The following is a 12,358-nucleotide window of genomic DNA, read 5'->3' as shown; positions in this document are numbered from 1 at the left end:
TTGTAGCTTGTGGGTTACCTCCTTGTTTGAGCCTAAATAGAGAACGTTTCCGGAGTCCAGCCTTGACTTGATCAAGGCGTTGAATACGGTTTTCTGGGTGGACTTTGGCAGCATCCAGCAATTTTTTTTAAATCATTTTAGTATGGTAAAGCATGTGGCTGCTACTTTAACTGCTTGGGAGTGCATATTGAGCGAGTCATCAATAGTGATACCCAGATTTCGAGCATTGCGGGAGGGTGTGGGAAGAGTGCCCATGTCTCAAGGCCAGTCATTGGTGGCTGTCTGGGTGCTGTGGTTGGCTTGGAATCCAGAATAAGAGTGGTTCCAGAGATTGTTGTGATCCTCTTGTTTGGTGAGTTGCTGCTTGATTACCTTCTCAAGAACCTTTGCTGGAGAGGGGAGTAGGGAGATGGGCCAGTAGTTCTTAGGTTCTGCTGGGCAGGTGGATGGTTTCTTCATGATTGGCCTCAATTTAGCATGTTTCCAGTCCTCAGGTAAAGAGGTCAAGACGACGGAGGTGTTCGGAACTTTCTTGAGTTCGTCGCCAATCCTGTTGCTCCTGAGGTTGAAGACATGATGGGGACAGGGGCCAGTGGGTGCTCCAGAGTGCAGGGAGTTCATGATGGAGATTGTGACTTGAGTTGTGAGAGGGTCCCAGTGGGTAAGCTGGTGTTCGGAGTTCGTGTTTTTGGGTGTGAGCAGGCTGATACTGTCGGCGGTGGAGGGATGGGGTTTGAAGTTTTCATGGATGTCTGAGATCTTGTTGTGGAAGAAGTGTGCAGCGGTGTCACACCAGTCGTGGGAGGGGATGATGTTGTTCTCTGAGTCTGCGGGGTTGGAGAACTCCTTCCCAATGGTAAAGAGTGTCTTGCTGTGGTTAGTGTTGTCTTCTAAGTGGTCTGCTAGGGCGTTCTGGTTTCTTTCAGGAGGCGGTGTTACTGGTTGAGAGCAGTCTTGTAGGTGGTGTGGTCTCCTGTATCTTTGCTGGTGCGCCACTTGATTTCTAGTTGCTGGCAGTTGCATTTGGTGGATTTCAGCGCCGGGGCGAACCAGCTGGCTCTTTTGGGTAGTCCTTTGAATTTGACTGGCTTGGCGGATGCAATTGTGTCAGTGAATTCTGTGATCCACTAGGAGACGTTTGTCACATCCTGCTCTGGGTAAGATGCTGTGCCTGTGAGTTGGGAATTTACAGCGTTTTTCCACTGGTCTTCTGATATATTTTTACAGTTTCTGTGCTTGGAGCTAGGTGGCATGGTGCCAGTGTTGGTAGGTCCTGAGAAGGTTAAGTGGGTGCTGTTGTGGTCGGTCCAGTTTAGCTGTGAGGTGCGGCTGTACTAGACAGTCACTGGACGTGAAAATGGGGTTGAGCGTGTGTCCTGCGATGTGTGAAGGGTCGATGATTGAGGCCAATGTTGCTCATGCTTTCCAGAAGGTCGATTGTATTGGTGTTGCTAGGGTCATCGAGGTGGAAGTTAAGATCCTCTAGAAAGATGTAGTGATCGGAGTCGATGGCGATCAGGGCGATAAGGTCAGGGATGGTGTTGCAGAAACCGGAGAAGGGTTCTGTTGCTTTGTAGGCAAGGGCGCCTCTGATGGTGCTTTTCCTGTCTGTGTTGAGATGCTCCATTGTCGGGGCGAGTTGTATGAGGAGGTTATGCAGCAGATGGTGTCCTTGTAGATGATGGCGATTCTACCTCAGAGTTAGATGGTTCAGTCCCGGGGTGTTATCTTGTAGCCTTCAACCTTCAAGGGTGGTGCCGATGTCCAGCGTGGTGGCCGGGTTCAGCCTGGTTTGTGTGAGGAAGATGCCATCTAGAGTGAGGGATGAGATCATGTCCCAGATCTCTGTGGTGTGTTTGATAAGCGATTGTGCATCGAGTAGAATGCACAGGATTTGTGCAGAGGCAGTCTTGGTTGGTGTAGTGTACAAATGTTTGCGTTGTCTCCAGCATTATTGATTGTTTCTGATTTGCAGGTGAAGCAGCAGTGTTGGCAGGAGATCGGTCCTCTGGTGGTGCGTGGAGATGTGCAGCAGTAGTTGTTATTGATGCGCCCGGGATCCAGGGTTCGGAGGTCTGCAGAGGTGTTACGTGGGTGGGAGAACCAGGGTTCCTGGAGATGGAAGCGGGGCGCAGACAGATGCAGACAGGCTTGCCTTTGGTGCGCCAGCAGTGTGCCCGTTCTGCGGCCTCCATTAAGAAGGTCCTGGGAGGGGAGCTGGGAGGTGGGAAGGAAGATCGGCGGGAAAGCCGGATTGGCGGGAAAGCAGGCCAGCTCGCTGCACAGAGACGGCAGTGAAAGACGAGGAAATGGCTGGAAAAGAAAGTCGTGAATTACAAAAAACTAGGCTCAGGCTACAATCACAGGCACAGAAACAATTGCAGGGAAAGGCTGGAAAAAGACCTGCTTGTACATAAGCAGTATGGAACATAAGCAACACGGCTCCTTGTTTCTTGCGTTACAGTGTTGTACCACTGTATTATTTTGTTCAAGGCCATATTGTAGACTTGGAAGGTGCCTAAAACCTTCTGATTTCCAAATTCAAATAAAAGGCCTGTATTTTTTAAAACAAAGACTAAACTGGACATTAAGTTCATTGAGTCCAAAACATGTGTTATACAGCATCAAGTGCCCAACCCTCTACCTGCTACTGAAGTAACCCTTGGACTGTGCATCCTCACCTTGCGGATAGAGTCCAGTGTAAAAGTAACTTTGATAACCAACTGAGGTGTATTCACATTTAAGATGCAGGTCTTGTGTGGTAAAGAAGAACAGGTGCCACAGAAAAATCCCGATCACAACCACTGCCCCGTGCCCAGAGTAAATGCCTCTCTTAGGGTTGAGGCGCAGAAGGTAAACAAGTGAGCTTGTCGCTGTAATCGGATACAATGGTAATCACTCATAAACATGGAGATGGTGATAAATCACAGGTGTTCGGATCTCCACAATCCATTTTCAAAAATGGCAAATTGGGTGATGAAGAACTGACCACAGGTGTCACTGTCAATGGGCTTTCCTTAGTATAAAGTACAGCAGACTGCGGGGACATTAAAAATGGCTGGAGCACCTCTCTTAAATATCATATGTTGCATGTCACTGTATTTGCTGTTATTTCTCAACTCTTAATTTTACCAATAAAAAAATTGATACACACAACATACGGCAAAGTGGCGACTGTGTTTCTTATGGTGCTTCATGGCCATTTTGCTGTGGTGAAAAGGGGACACTTCATACAAACACTTTCCGAGTCTGTTTTTTTGATTATCAACGCCCATCCACACACAACAGTCCAACTCCCAACGTACCTTGCTGGAGAACGTACCCATCATGCACTGGGATGGCTGTGGTGTGTGTGGCCCCGCTGTCCAGGACGAGGCCTGTGGAGCGCCCATTGGCAAAGCTGGCGACAAGAGGTTAAGGAACAACAAGTGATGTCAACATGAGCTTGAAAATGTCCTCATCATGGGAGGAAGGTAATCTTGTGCAGGCATGTGTTTTTCCCGGGCAACAATACCAAATGAATCTCTATTGCAAGCAGCTTACACTTGAGGAGAACAGTTTAAGAAGGACACATTTTGCTTTACATGATAAGAGCATAGTTCTTGAACACAGGCCCCTGAGAGAAACACACATACAAGATTTAAAGAATATCTACAGAAGGTAAATTTCCATACACAGAGTGAATGGAACATATATACACAGTCTGCGAATATATAGAACCAACTCTGCTAACCTGCGTTGGATACAGTGTTTACACAGAATATCGAAACCAAAAATATTGTGAGACAAAATATTGTGTCAGGAGTATTGAGGAAAAAAATATTGTGATGGTCATTTTCCATAGGAAGGTAAATTTTACAATATACAACTCCACACATATGTACCATGGTGATATATATATATATATATATTATATATATATATTACCTACTGGCGGTCGCCAGTAGGTAGTTATAGTTAGGATTTTTTTCAATGCAAAATCTCAAAATTCTATTGTGAATAACTTTGGCGCCGGTTGACGAATCTGCCTGAAAATTTCCTCAAGTATGCCTCGCAAAGCTTCGGTCCTTCCTTGAAAGTTTGGGGGGGATTTGTCAAGCGGGGGCCGAGATAAAAGGGGGTCCCAAAACGTGTTTTCCCCATGTTAATTTCTATAGGGCGGTCGACCTCACTTTTAGCCCGAACGGCTGAATGGATTTCCACCAAACTTGGCAAAATTGTAGGGACTGGTACCCCGATGTGCCTTTGCTATGTCTCAAGAAATGTGCTCCAGTGGTTTTTACGAAAATTAACTTTGAAAAAATATATATTGGGCTACATTGGGCTATATATATGTTAGAGCCCAAATGTAGCCCAATGTAGCCCAAAGATGGCCACCAGAGACAAAAATAACCAAATGTAGCCCAAATATCAGCCAGATGTAGCCCAACTATAGCCCAATGACAGAATGTCCCAGAGTGTTCTAAAGAACAACTAGAGCGCTAACAGTCTTACTTATGACAAAAGTATGGCACACCTGAAGTCATCTAGATTGGAATAAAGTGTTAACACTTAAAACATTTAATTTGCAAAGGAACAAAATGAGGGGGTTCATTTTGCCATAGAAATTATGATTAGTGCTGAAGAAAGAAAAATTAGGGCACATTTTGAGTGACTTCTCAAATCCTCTTATATTTCATTAAGACAATTCTGATATGCAGTCTCCCAAGATGGCCACCAGAGACAAAAGAGCCCAAATGTAGCCCAAATATCAGCCAGATGTAGCCCAATGACAGAATGTCCCAGAGTGTTCTAAAGAACAACTAGAACAACTAGAACGCTAACAGTCTTACTTATTGGGGCCCCGGTTCTGGTATTTTCTACTGAACTACGAACGTTTTGCACCAGGAGTGTGGTATATATATATATATATATATATATATATATATATATATATATATATATATATATATACTGACACTGACCATGTCATGAATGATGTAATATGTGACATGATCAGCAGTGGATTGCGGGTGCGCGATATATAGTTAGTGCAACTAACTATATATACGAATTTCAAGGGTTTTGTGTGAGTAAAATAAGGTTTTGTAAATGCTAATTCCTAACTATATATGGTCTATAACCTATGGTTTTTTCAGTGAATATATATATATATATATATATATATATATATATATATATATATATATATATATATATATATTCAAAGTGTGTAGATGTGGAGTTAGGAATAGTAAATCTGTACTTATCTATATTGCACTTACCTTTTTGATATTTTTGACGCGATATTCTATTCAAACAATATTTTTTGTTCCGATATTCTGGCAGTGATCCTTTGGATACACCTCAACTGAAGTCCAAGTTTCATTTCATGAACTGAGATTGAGAAAAATACAGATTTTCTAGACCCCCTAAGAATGTTTTTTGCTGAAATGCATTGGGACAAACTGCTTAATGGATCATGTATGTTCAAGCATTGCAATGTTAACAGTAAAAGACGCTTCAAGAAGACACAGTTGCAGGATGACCCTATTGATTAAAATCACAATAAAGAGAACCAGGTTTCATGTAGCTTGAAAGTGAGTTGTACAGCACGACATAGAAAGACGTAATGCACAAGTGTCGATCATTCACGCAACAGTTTTGAACCCTTTGCTTGGGAAAGCAGGGGGGGGAGTTCTTTCTGCAAGCAAAATATCATCAGCATTATTACTAAAAGAACAATACAGATGTACACAACAACTACAGAATTGCAATAGTCTCCCAGATGATGGACATCCCACTGCAAGGAAATGGGAGATATGAGGGTGCCGCTGAAAACAACTGCTCCCGAGCAGTGACCTGCAGCTCTCCACAGCAACAGGAACATTCCTGGTGCAATGCAAAGCCCTATTTTTACCCCAGTTAACACATCTGGCAAAGTTTTAAAAATGAATTTGAGAAATTGCAAGGTAAAAATTTCCATCTTCACACATCACTGTATATCATGCGAAAGACCTGAGGGTTTAATCCCTATTCTATCCGCAGAGACCCTACTCTAAGTCTAAGCACCGAATCCAGCACCTTCTTACCAAAGACCTGTTCCTTAGACCACTAATGTCTGGCGGCTAACATAAGACTTACGTGGAGGACCAGGGCTGCCAAAGAGACACCCATCAGCTCCCCCACGAAGCAGATAACTACACTACAAATTCCCCCAATATGCTCCCAGGCAGGGCCCACCCTGGAGTCTGAAAGTCCATCCTAGGAGGAAACACCACCACAAGCTGGCAGTGGACGGCTGCCCCCTTTCCTGGAGCAACAGAGAGTTACAATCTGTCACAGTAGTGAACTGTCACTGTGCCGGCTGCGTAAACCCATACAGTCCTGCACACACCCACAGAATGGAGAGATTCCATGGTAGCCGAATTGGAGTACAATATTGGGCATGTGACAACACTTGGTGGGAAAACATTAGGTCACCTTTGTTACGAACCTCAGAGTTGACCCTTCAGCCACTGAAGAACAGCATCGACCCCAAGAAACTGGGAGTAAAGCATTCTCCTTGGAGGCACAGAGGTCCAAGACTGTGATTCCGAAACAATGGTAGCTCCTCAGAATCCCTCCAGATTGACTAGTACTTCTTGGAAGAGAGTAAGATCATGATCAGAGTGTCTGGAGCTAGGGCGTCAACTCCCAATCACTGCGTGTGAACCACCGAGAGGAACAAGAAGCTGCCACATGTGCAAACGCCCATCCCTAGGGCCATCTTCACGAACTGCAGCGGGCCGATGACCTGCAAACACTTTAAGGACTTTGTTTGTTCTTCTTGATCCTGCACCATTGCCACAAGTAAATGTAAATGTAAATGTAGAGGTACTTGTATAGCGCACGACTACCCGGAGGCATCTCAGCGCTTGTACGCTGAGGAACCCTTCCTGGCCTTTCCCTGTGAAGTGCCCACTCCTGGGCACCCTCAAGGTGAAGCCAGGCATCCTAGCGTTGTTGGGGCCGTTGTGGAGATTAAGCAAGCTGTTGCCCAGAGTTGCAGAGTGGGACCCATGATTAGAATAGGCACCAAGGCGAGAATTAACAGGTCCGAGGAAATTGAGCCCAAGACCCGCCAAGGCGGGAATTGAACCCTAGTCCCGGGCCAGACCTCTGCATCAGGGTCTGCCGCTCTAACCATTGAGACACACTTCTCCACACGTGGGTGGTGCACTGATGGTGGTGTGGAGAGTTCCTTCCAAGTTCAAAGATCAAGGGTTCTCTCTGGCAACAGCCCTTGTACCTTCCTCTCTCCAAGGTGGCCCCTAACCACAGCCTGGACGTTGGGGTCTGAACATGGGGTGTGGTGAGGATGAAGGAAGACACGAGAGAAGAGAAGATGTGCACAGACTATTTACTACTGTGTTGTCTCAAAGATCTCCAGTGTCACTAGCATTTGGTGTTAGTAATCCTTGGATGACGATTCCCATCACTGTCCAATGTGCAGCTTTAATGGGGCATATACAGGCCAGACCAGGGTACCGCGAAGACTGCGGCCAACCATAGAGAAGGAAAGGAACAACAGCAGGAGACAGGGGAGGAAGAAAGAGGGACAGAATAGCATAGAAAGAGAGAGAGGGGGAAATGGGGAGAAAGAGTGAAAGACATAAAGAATGGGAGAGCGAGAGAAGCAAAGACTGATAAGGTGAGAATTGCGAAAGGCAATTCCCAAGCCGCTGCACATCACTGTGGCTCAAGATACTGTTCAGGATCTTGTGAGATGCAAATTATTGTCTTAGAATAACTGTGACTACAGCAGCCATGTTTGTAAAGGAAGTGCCCCTTCATGATAGGGTGGCGACATTTTGAAATACAAAAACCGGCGCATGTACCAAACATAGAAGAAGGACTACAATTTTACATCGACGCAGAATGACTTTAATTACACTGCTCAGCAACACAGAAACACAGACAAGGCACTAAGGGGCTAAATTAATCGAATTTTGAAACCCAGCCTCCTGTGTGTTCATTAAATTGGCTCTTTTAAGAGCTGCTACCTCATCCTACCTTGGAAAACCAAAAAAATGTGCTTTTCACGATTTACAGTTGTTCCTTTCTGAAATCCAGGACATGTCAAAATTTGCAGAAATCTGCCGTGACAGCTGGGGTAAACCCGGGACTGCCCCAGCAAACCCAGGATGCCTGGTGACCCTAATCCACAATATTAAAAGCTCTCTTTCGCATCCTGACTCCAAAGGTAAGAAAGTGTTGATGAATGTGCTTAGCTGAAAATGTTTACACTCTTCTTACAAGGGAAGGTCACCTTTTCCTGTCTCATGATCTCATTCCTCAGCACCGGTACACTCCCTTCGTCTTACAAAGTCATGAACAGGTTTTTACACCTAGTCTTCCAATGGATATCACATTTGTGGTTTGCCTTCCATTACTTATTTTGCTCCAATACAGCCTGCATTGCTATTCCCTGATTGATCTAGTCTGTAGGTTCTCAGACTATTCATTTTTCTTTTTTTAATAAACTCTTTCAAACGTCAACTTGCGTGTGTGCGGATTTTCTTGTATAACCCATATTCAGAATCTTACTGCGGCCAAAGGACTGCCAAGTAGGAAGGCAAGACACCATCAACAGCTCGAACCACCGCGAACGCGACACTCCAAACATCAGTGTGGGATTGTGTCTCAATGGGTTGTCGTCCTTGATGCAGACAATGCTTTGACTTGGATCTAGTTTGCAGGAATCTCAACAGTCAACTCAATGCCTGGATGTCTAATACCCTTTTCGGCTTGGACGGTGCATGCCTCAAGCAGCCATCCAGTTTGGGTAGGACAATGGTGGTCTCGATTTCACGAACTGCGGAATTAACGCCTGGCACCTAATATTCTTGGGGTCTGAAGCGACATGATTTTAGGTATCATCCTCCAGTGCATCAACCGGAGTCAACTCTGCCTCAGCACGTACAGAGATCCTTGCCCTTGCTTTCCCACGCAGAGCTTTATGGTCCCTTGATAGAGGCAAGACAGAACAGAGTGTAAGAAATGCATGCCCGAAAAACAGCAACATGTTTTGATAAAGCCAAACCAAAGTTAGCATTAACCGCGAGGATTATAATGCACTTGAGAGTATATGGTATGGCTATATCATAGAACAGCTATAAGGAGATGGTTCCGAAAGCTGCAGATGGGCTCAGATCATGCTAGGGCACCCTCTCAACTAAAGCCAAGCACTCTACCTCCAGGATTGTCGAGGTCTGCCTTAGGAGTGGCTTATAGGTGTATATGTGTCTATATAGGTATATAGATAAAGGTATACTATATCTAAGTAAGGAGTGTTTACACCACCTTACCCAGGCTGTAAGAACAGACCTGATGTGTCAGTTTGGAAGGCAAACCAGGGGTGGCACAATACATGCTGCAGCCCCTAGTAGGCCTAGGGTGCACCTATGCCCTGGGTACCTAGGGTACACTATACAGGGGCTCACAAGGGTGACCCAGTAACCAATCTGGTATGTACCTAAAGTACATGGTATCAACTTAGAGATAGAACAGCTAGGCTGTAGGCCTGATTAGCAGGACCATAGCCATACTAAAGTCGAAAAACCAGAAAATCACAGCAAAAAGTGGGGGTAACCATAGGAAGCAGACCCTACTCTCCTACAGGGAGGAAGTACAGGAAGCGGGGTTCAATACATCTTCAGCTTCACCTTAACCTTTTTAGATGCTTATGAGAAAAAGTGCAAGCACACACTGCTCTATCCACACTTATGGAACCACTCTTAATCTGGACTTATGCAATGAAGCCTTCAAATCGCAATTGGGAAAGTGTCTCAGGGTGTCTCCTTACTCCTCGACCAAATTTCGCGAGAACAGTAATCACTGACATTCGAAGCCCAAACGCTGTGCACCCTCAGTCCGTATAGCACCTGATGGTGCATATAAGTCCAGATTAAGGTGCACAACCTATGGATGGTGCACCTCGATAACATTTATCTCTATTCAGAACATAATTGACGTTGCCTTTTCACTGACAACAAAATTTAGTGTAATCTCAAGCCCAGCTGGATACTCATTCTGGAGGATAGAAATAAATCAAAGACCTCCAGTTGCTGTTGCATTTGAACTTTTTATTTGAGACTGCGAAACAGACCTTCACTATCTGGCCTTTACTGCACGACCATTTCACACCGCCAAGGATTTGTCATCTTATTCTTGCCCTGAAGAAGTCCCACCTGGGACGAAACGCGTCGGCTGTTCGTTTTTTTCTGTTGAAAAGTAAATGAATCAAGCAAACAAGACTTCTGGACATCACTATGTGTGCCTTTACAATAATTTTGTTGTTCTTGCACATCTGTAGTTTATGGTGCATCTGTGCTTTTTTTCATTACATGTTAAAGTTCTGTTTAAGACTGTCAGTGTGATGGCGGGTGTCTTATCGGTGTGCACATAATCCCCGGTCAACTATCTAAAAAAAGGGGAAAAATTATTATTGAGGTTACTTTGGATCAGGTGCATTTCTATGAAGGTTCCGCCATCTGCCATGTTTTAGTATTCCTGTTTCTAATATAGCTCTTAATAGATATAAGTTTTACACTCGTGCACAACAAGATACAGAATCATTTGATGAGTTTATGACTGCTTTAAGATCGTTATCCATACATTGTAATTTTGGGAGTATGTGTGATGAAATGTTGAGAGATCAAATTATTGTTCATGTTAAGAACAAAAAAACTCAAGAACGTCTTTGGGAACTTGGGGTTCCGAAATTGTCTGAGGCTATTGCTATTGTGAAATCTTTAGAGCAGTCTGAGAAACGGATGCTCACTGTTCAAAAACATAGTGTTAATAAGTCAGACTCTCCTGATGAAGTTTGTTTGGTTAAACATAAAGATGGGCATGTTAATGATAAAGTACATCCTACTTTTAATGCCAACAGATTGAATAATCCTGTGAATTTTAGGAGGTTTGATAAATCTGTAATATGTTATAAATGTGGGAGTAGGATGCATGTTGCTTCATATGCTGGTTGCCCGGCTATTAATAAAGAATGCAGGAAGTGTGGGAGATTAGGACATTTTTCAACTGTATGTAGAGACATTAGAAAATGTGTTCAAAATCCTAAAAGTAAGGTAGCATTTGTTACAGAGGAACTCTCAAAAGGTTGTAGTTGTGTTTGTGAGGGTGGAGAAAATTGTGCTACAAAGAATAAGGGTTTTGTGATTTATCTCAGTGAGGAAATTTCTATGGTTGATGCTTCTGTTGATTGTCAGGTCATTAAGAAACCCATTTGTGAAATGTTTGTTTTGGGTGTAAGTCTTAACCTAATGGCTGACTCAGGTTCACCTTGGACGATAATTACTAAGGAGTATTTTAATGAGCGTTTAGGACAGGTGTTAAATTTCTCAGACATTCTTCCATCTGCGATTTGTGCAGTGAGTTTCAATGGTTCAAGGGTAGAGATGTTAGGTTATTTTGTTGTGAAAATTACTTTCAAATCCAGATGTGTTGAGGTTAAACTGTATGTTGCAGTTAAAGGTGTAAATGTGATTGGTTGGAAGGATCAATGGAGATTTGGCATTATACTTAATCCCCGTGCCAAAGATCCCGTTATGCTTGGTGAGATTTTTGATGTTGAGAATGTTTCCTCTATTGTCAATGATAAAAGAACTGAGTTAATAAAATCAGAATTTAAGGATGTGTTTTTAGACAGGTTAGGTATGATTCGAAATTATTCCCATAAAATTAAACTCAAATCTGGTGTGGTACCTGTTAAACAAAGGTTAAGAGGTGTGCCTATTAATGTTAGGGAAGATCTCAAAAAAACATTAGATGATTTGGTTTTGGAAAAGATTATTGAACCCATTGACTCTGCGGAATGGGTTTCTCCGATTGGTTTGGGTAGGAAACCTGATAAATCTTTTAGAATGTGTATGGACCTCAGGGCTCTAAATTTGGCTAGAATTGTGGACTGTCATCCCCTCCCAAATATAAATGAGGTAGTTTCGATGCTAGAAGGTGCTAAAGTTTTTTCCACTCTCGATCTAAGATCGGCATATCACCAAATTCCCCTTACTGATGATTCTTAATGCCTCACAGCGTTTATTACCCCTCAAGGTCTTTTTCAGTATACAAGAATGCCGTTTGGGTTGGCTTCGGCAGCCTCGGTATTTCAAAGAGTCATGTATAATATTTTTAGAGATGTAGATCACTTTGTAAAGTGTTTTCAGGATGACATTTTAATTTTTTCTAGTAGTAATGAAGAACATGTGCTACATTTACGTTGTGTTTGTGAGAAGTTGAGAGAGAGTGGCTTGACCTTAAAGGCTAGTAAATGCAAATTATTTCAATCTTCAGTTGAATATATGGGTCACACAATATC

At 43.5% G+C, this 12,358-nt stretch overlaps 1 protein-coding gene across 1 annotated transcript in view; it reads right to left on the bottom strand.

Moving 5' to 3' along the window:
- The window catches only part of ACTL6B (actin like 6B), a 212,195-nt gene that overhangs the window by 101,705 nt on the left and 98,132 nt on the right, over nt 1–12,358 (bottom strand). Inside the window, exon 6 of the mRNA XM_086946186.1 lies at nt 3,306–3,400. Coding sequence (XP_086802312.1) covers nt 3,306–3,400 — 95 coding nt within the window. The remainder of the gene's footprint in view (nt 1–3,305; nt 3,401–12,358) is intronic.

The sequence above is a fragment of the Lissotriton vulgaris genome, chromosome 12 (assembly GCF_964263255.1).
Source record: "Lissotriton vulgaris chromosome 12, aLisVul1.2, whole genome shotgun sequence".
In the NCBI taxonomy this organism is placed as follows: Eukaryota; Metazoa; Chordata; class Amphibia; order Caudata; family Salamandridae; genus Lissotriton; species Lissotriton vulgaris.
This window is presented reverse-complemented; position numbering and strand designations above follow the sequence as displayed.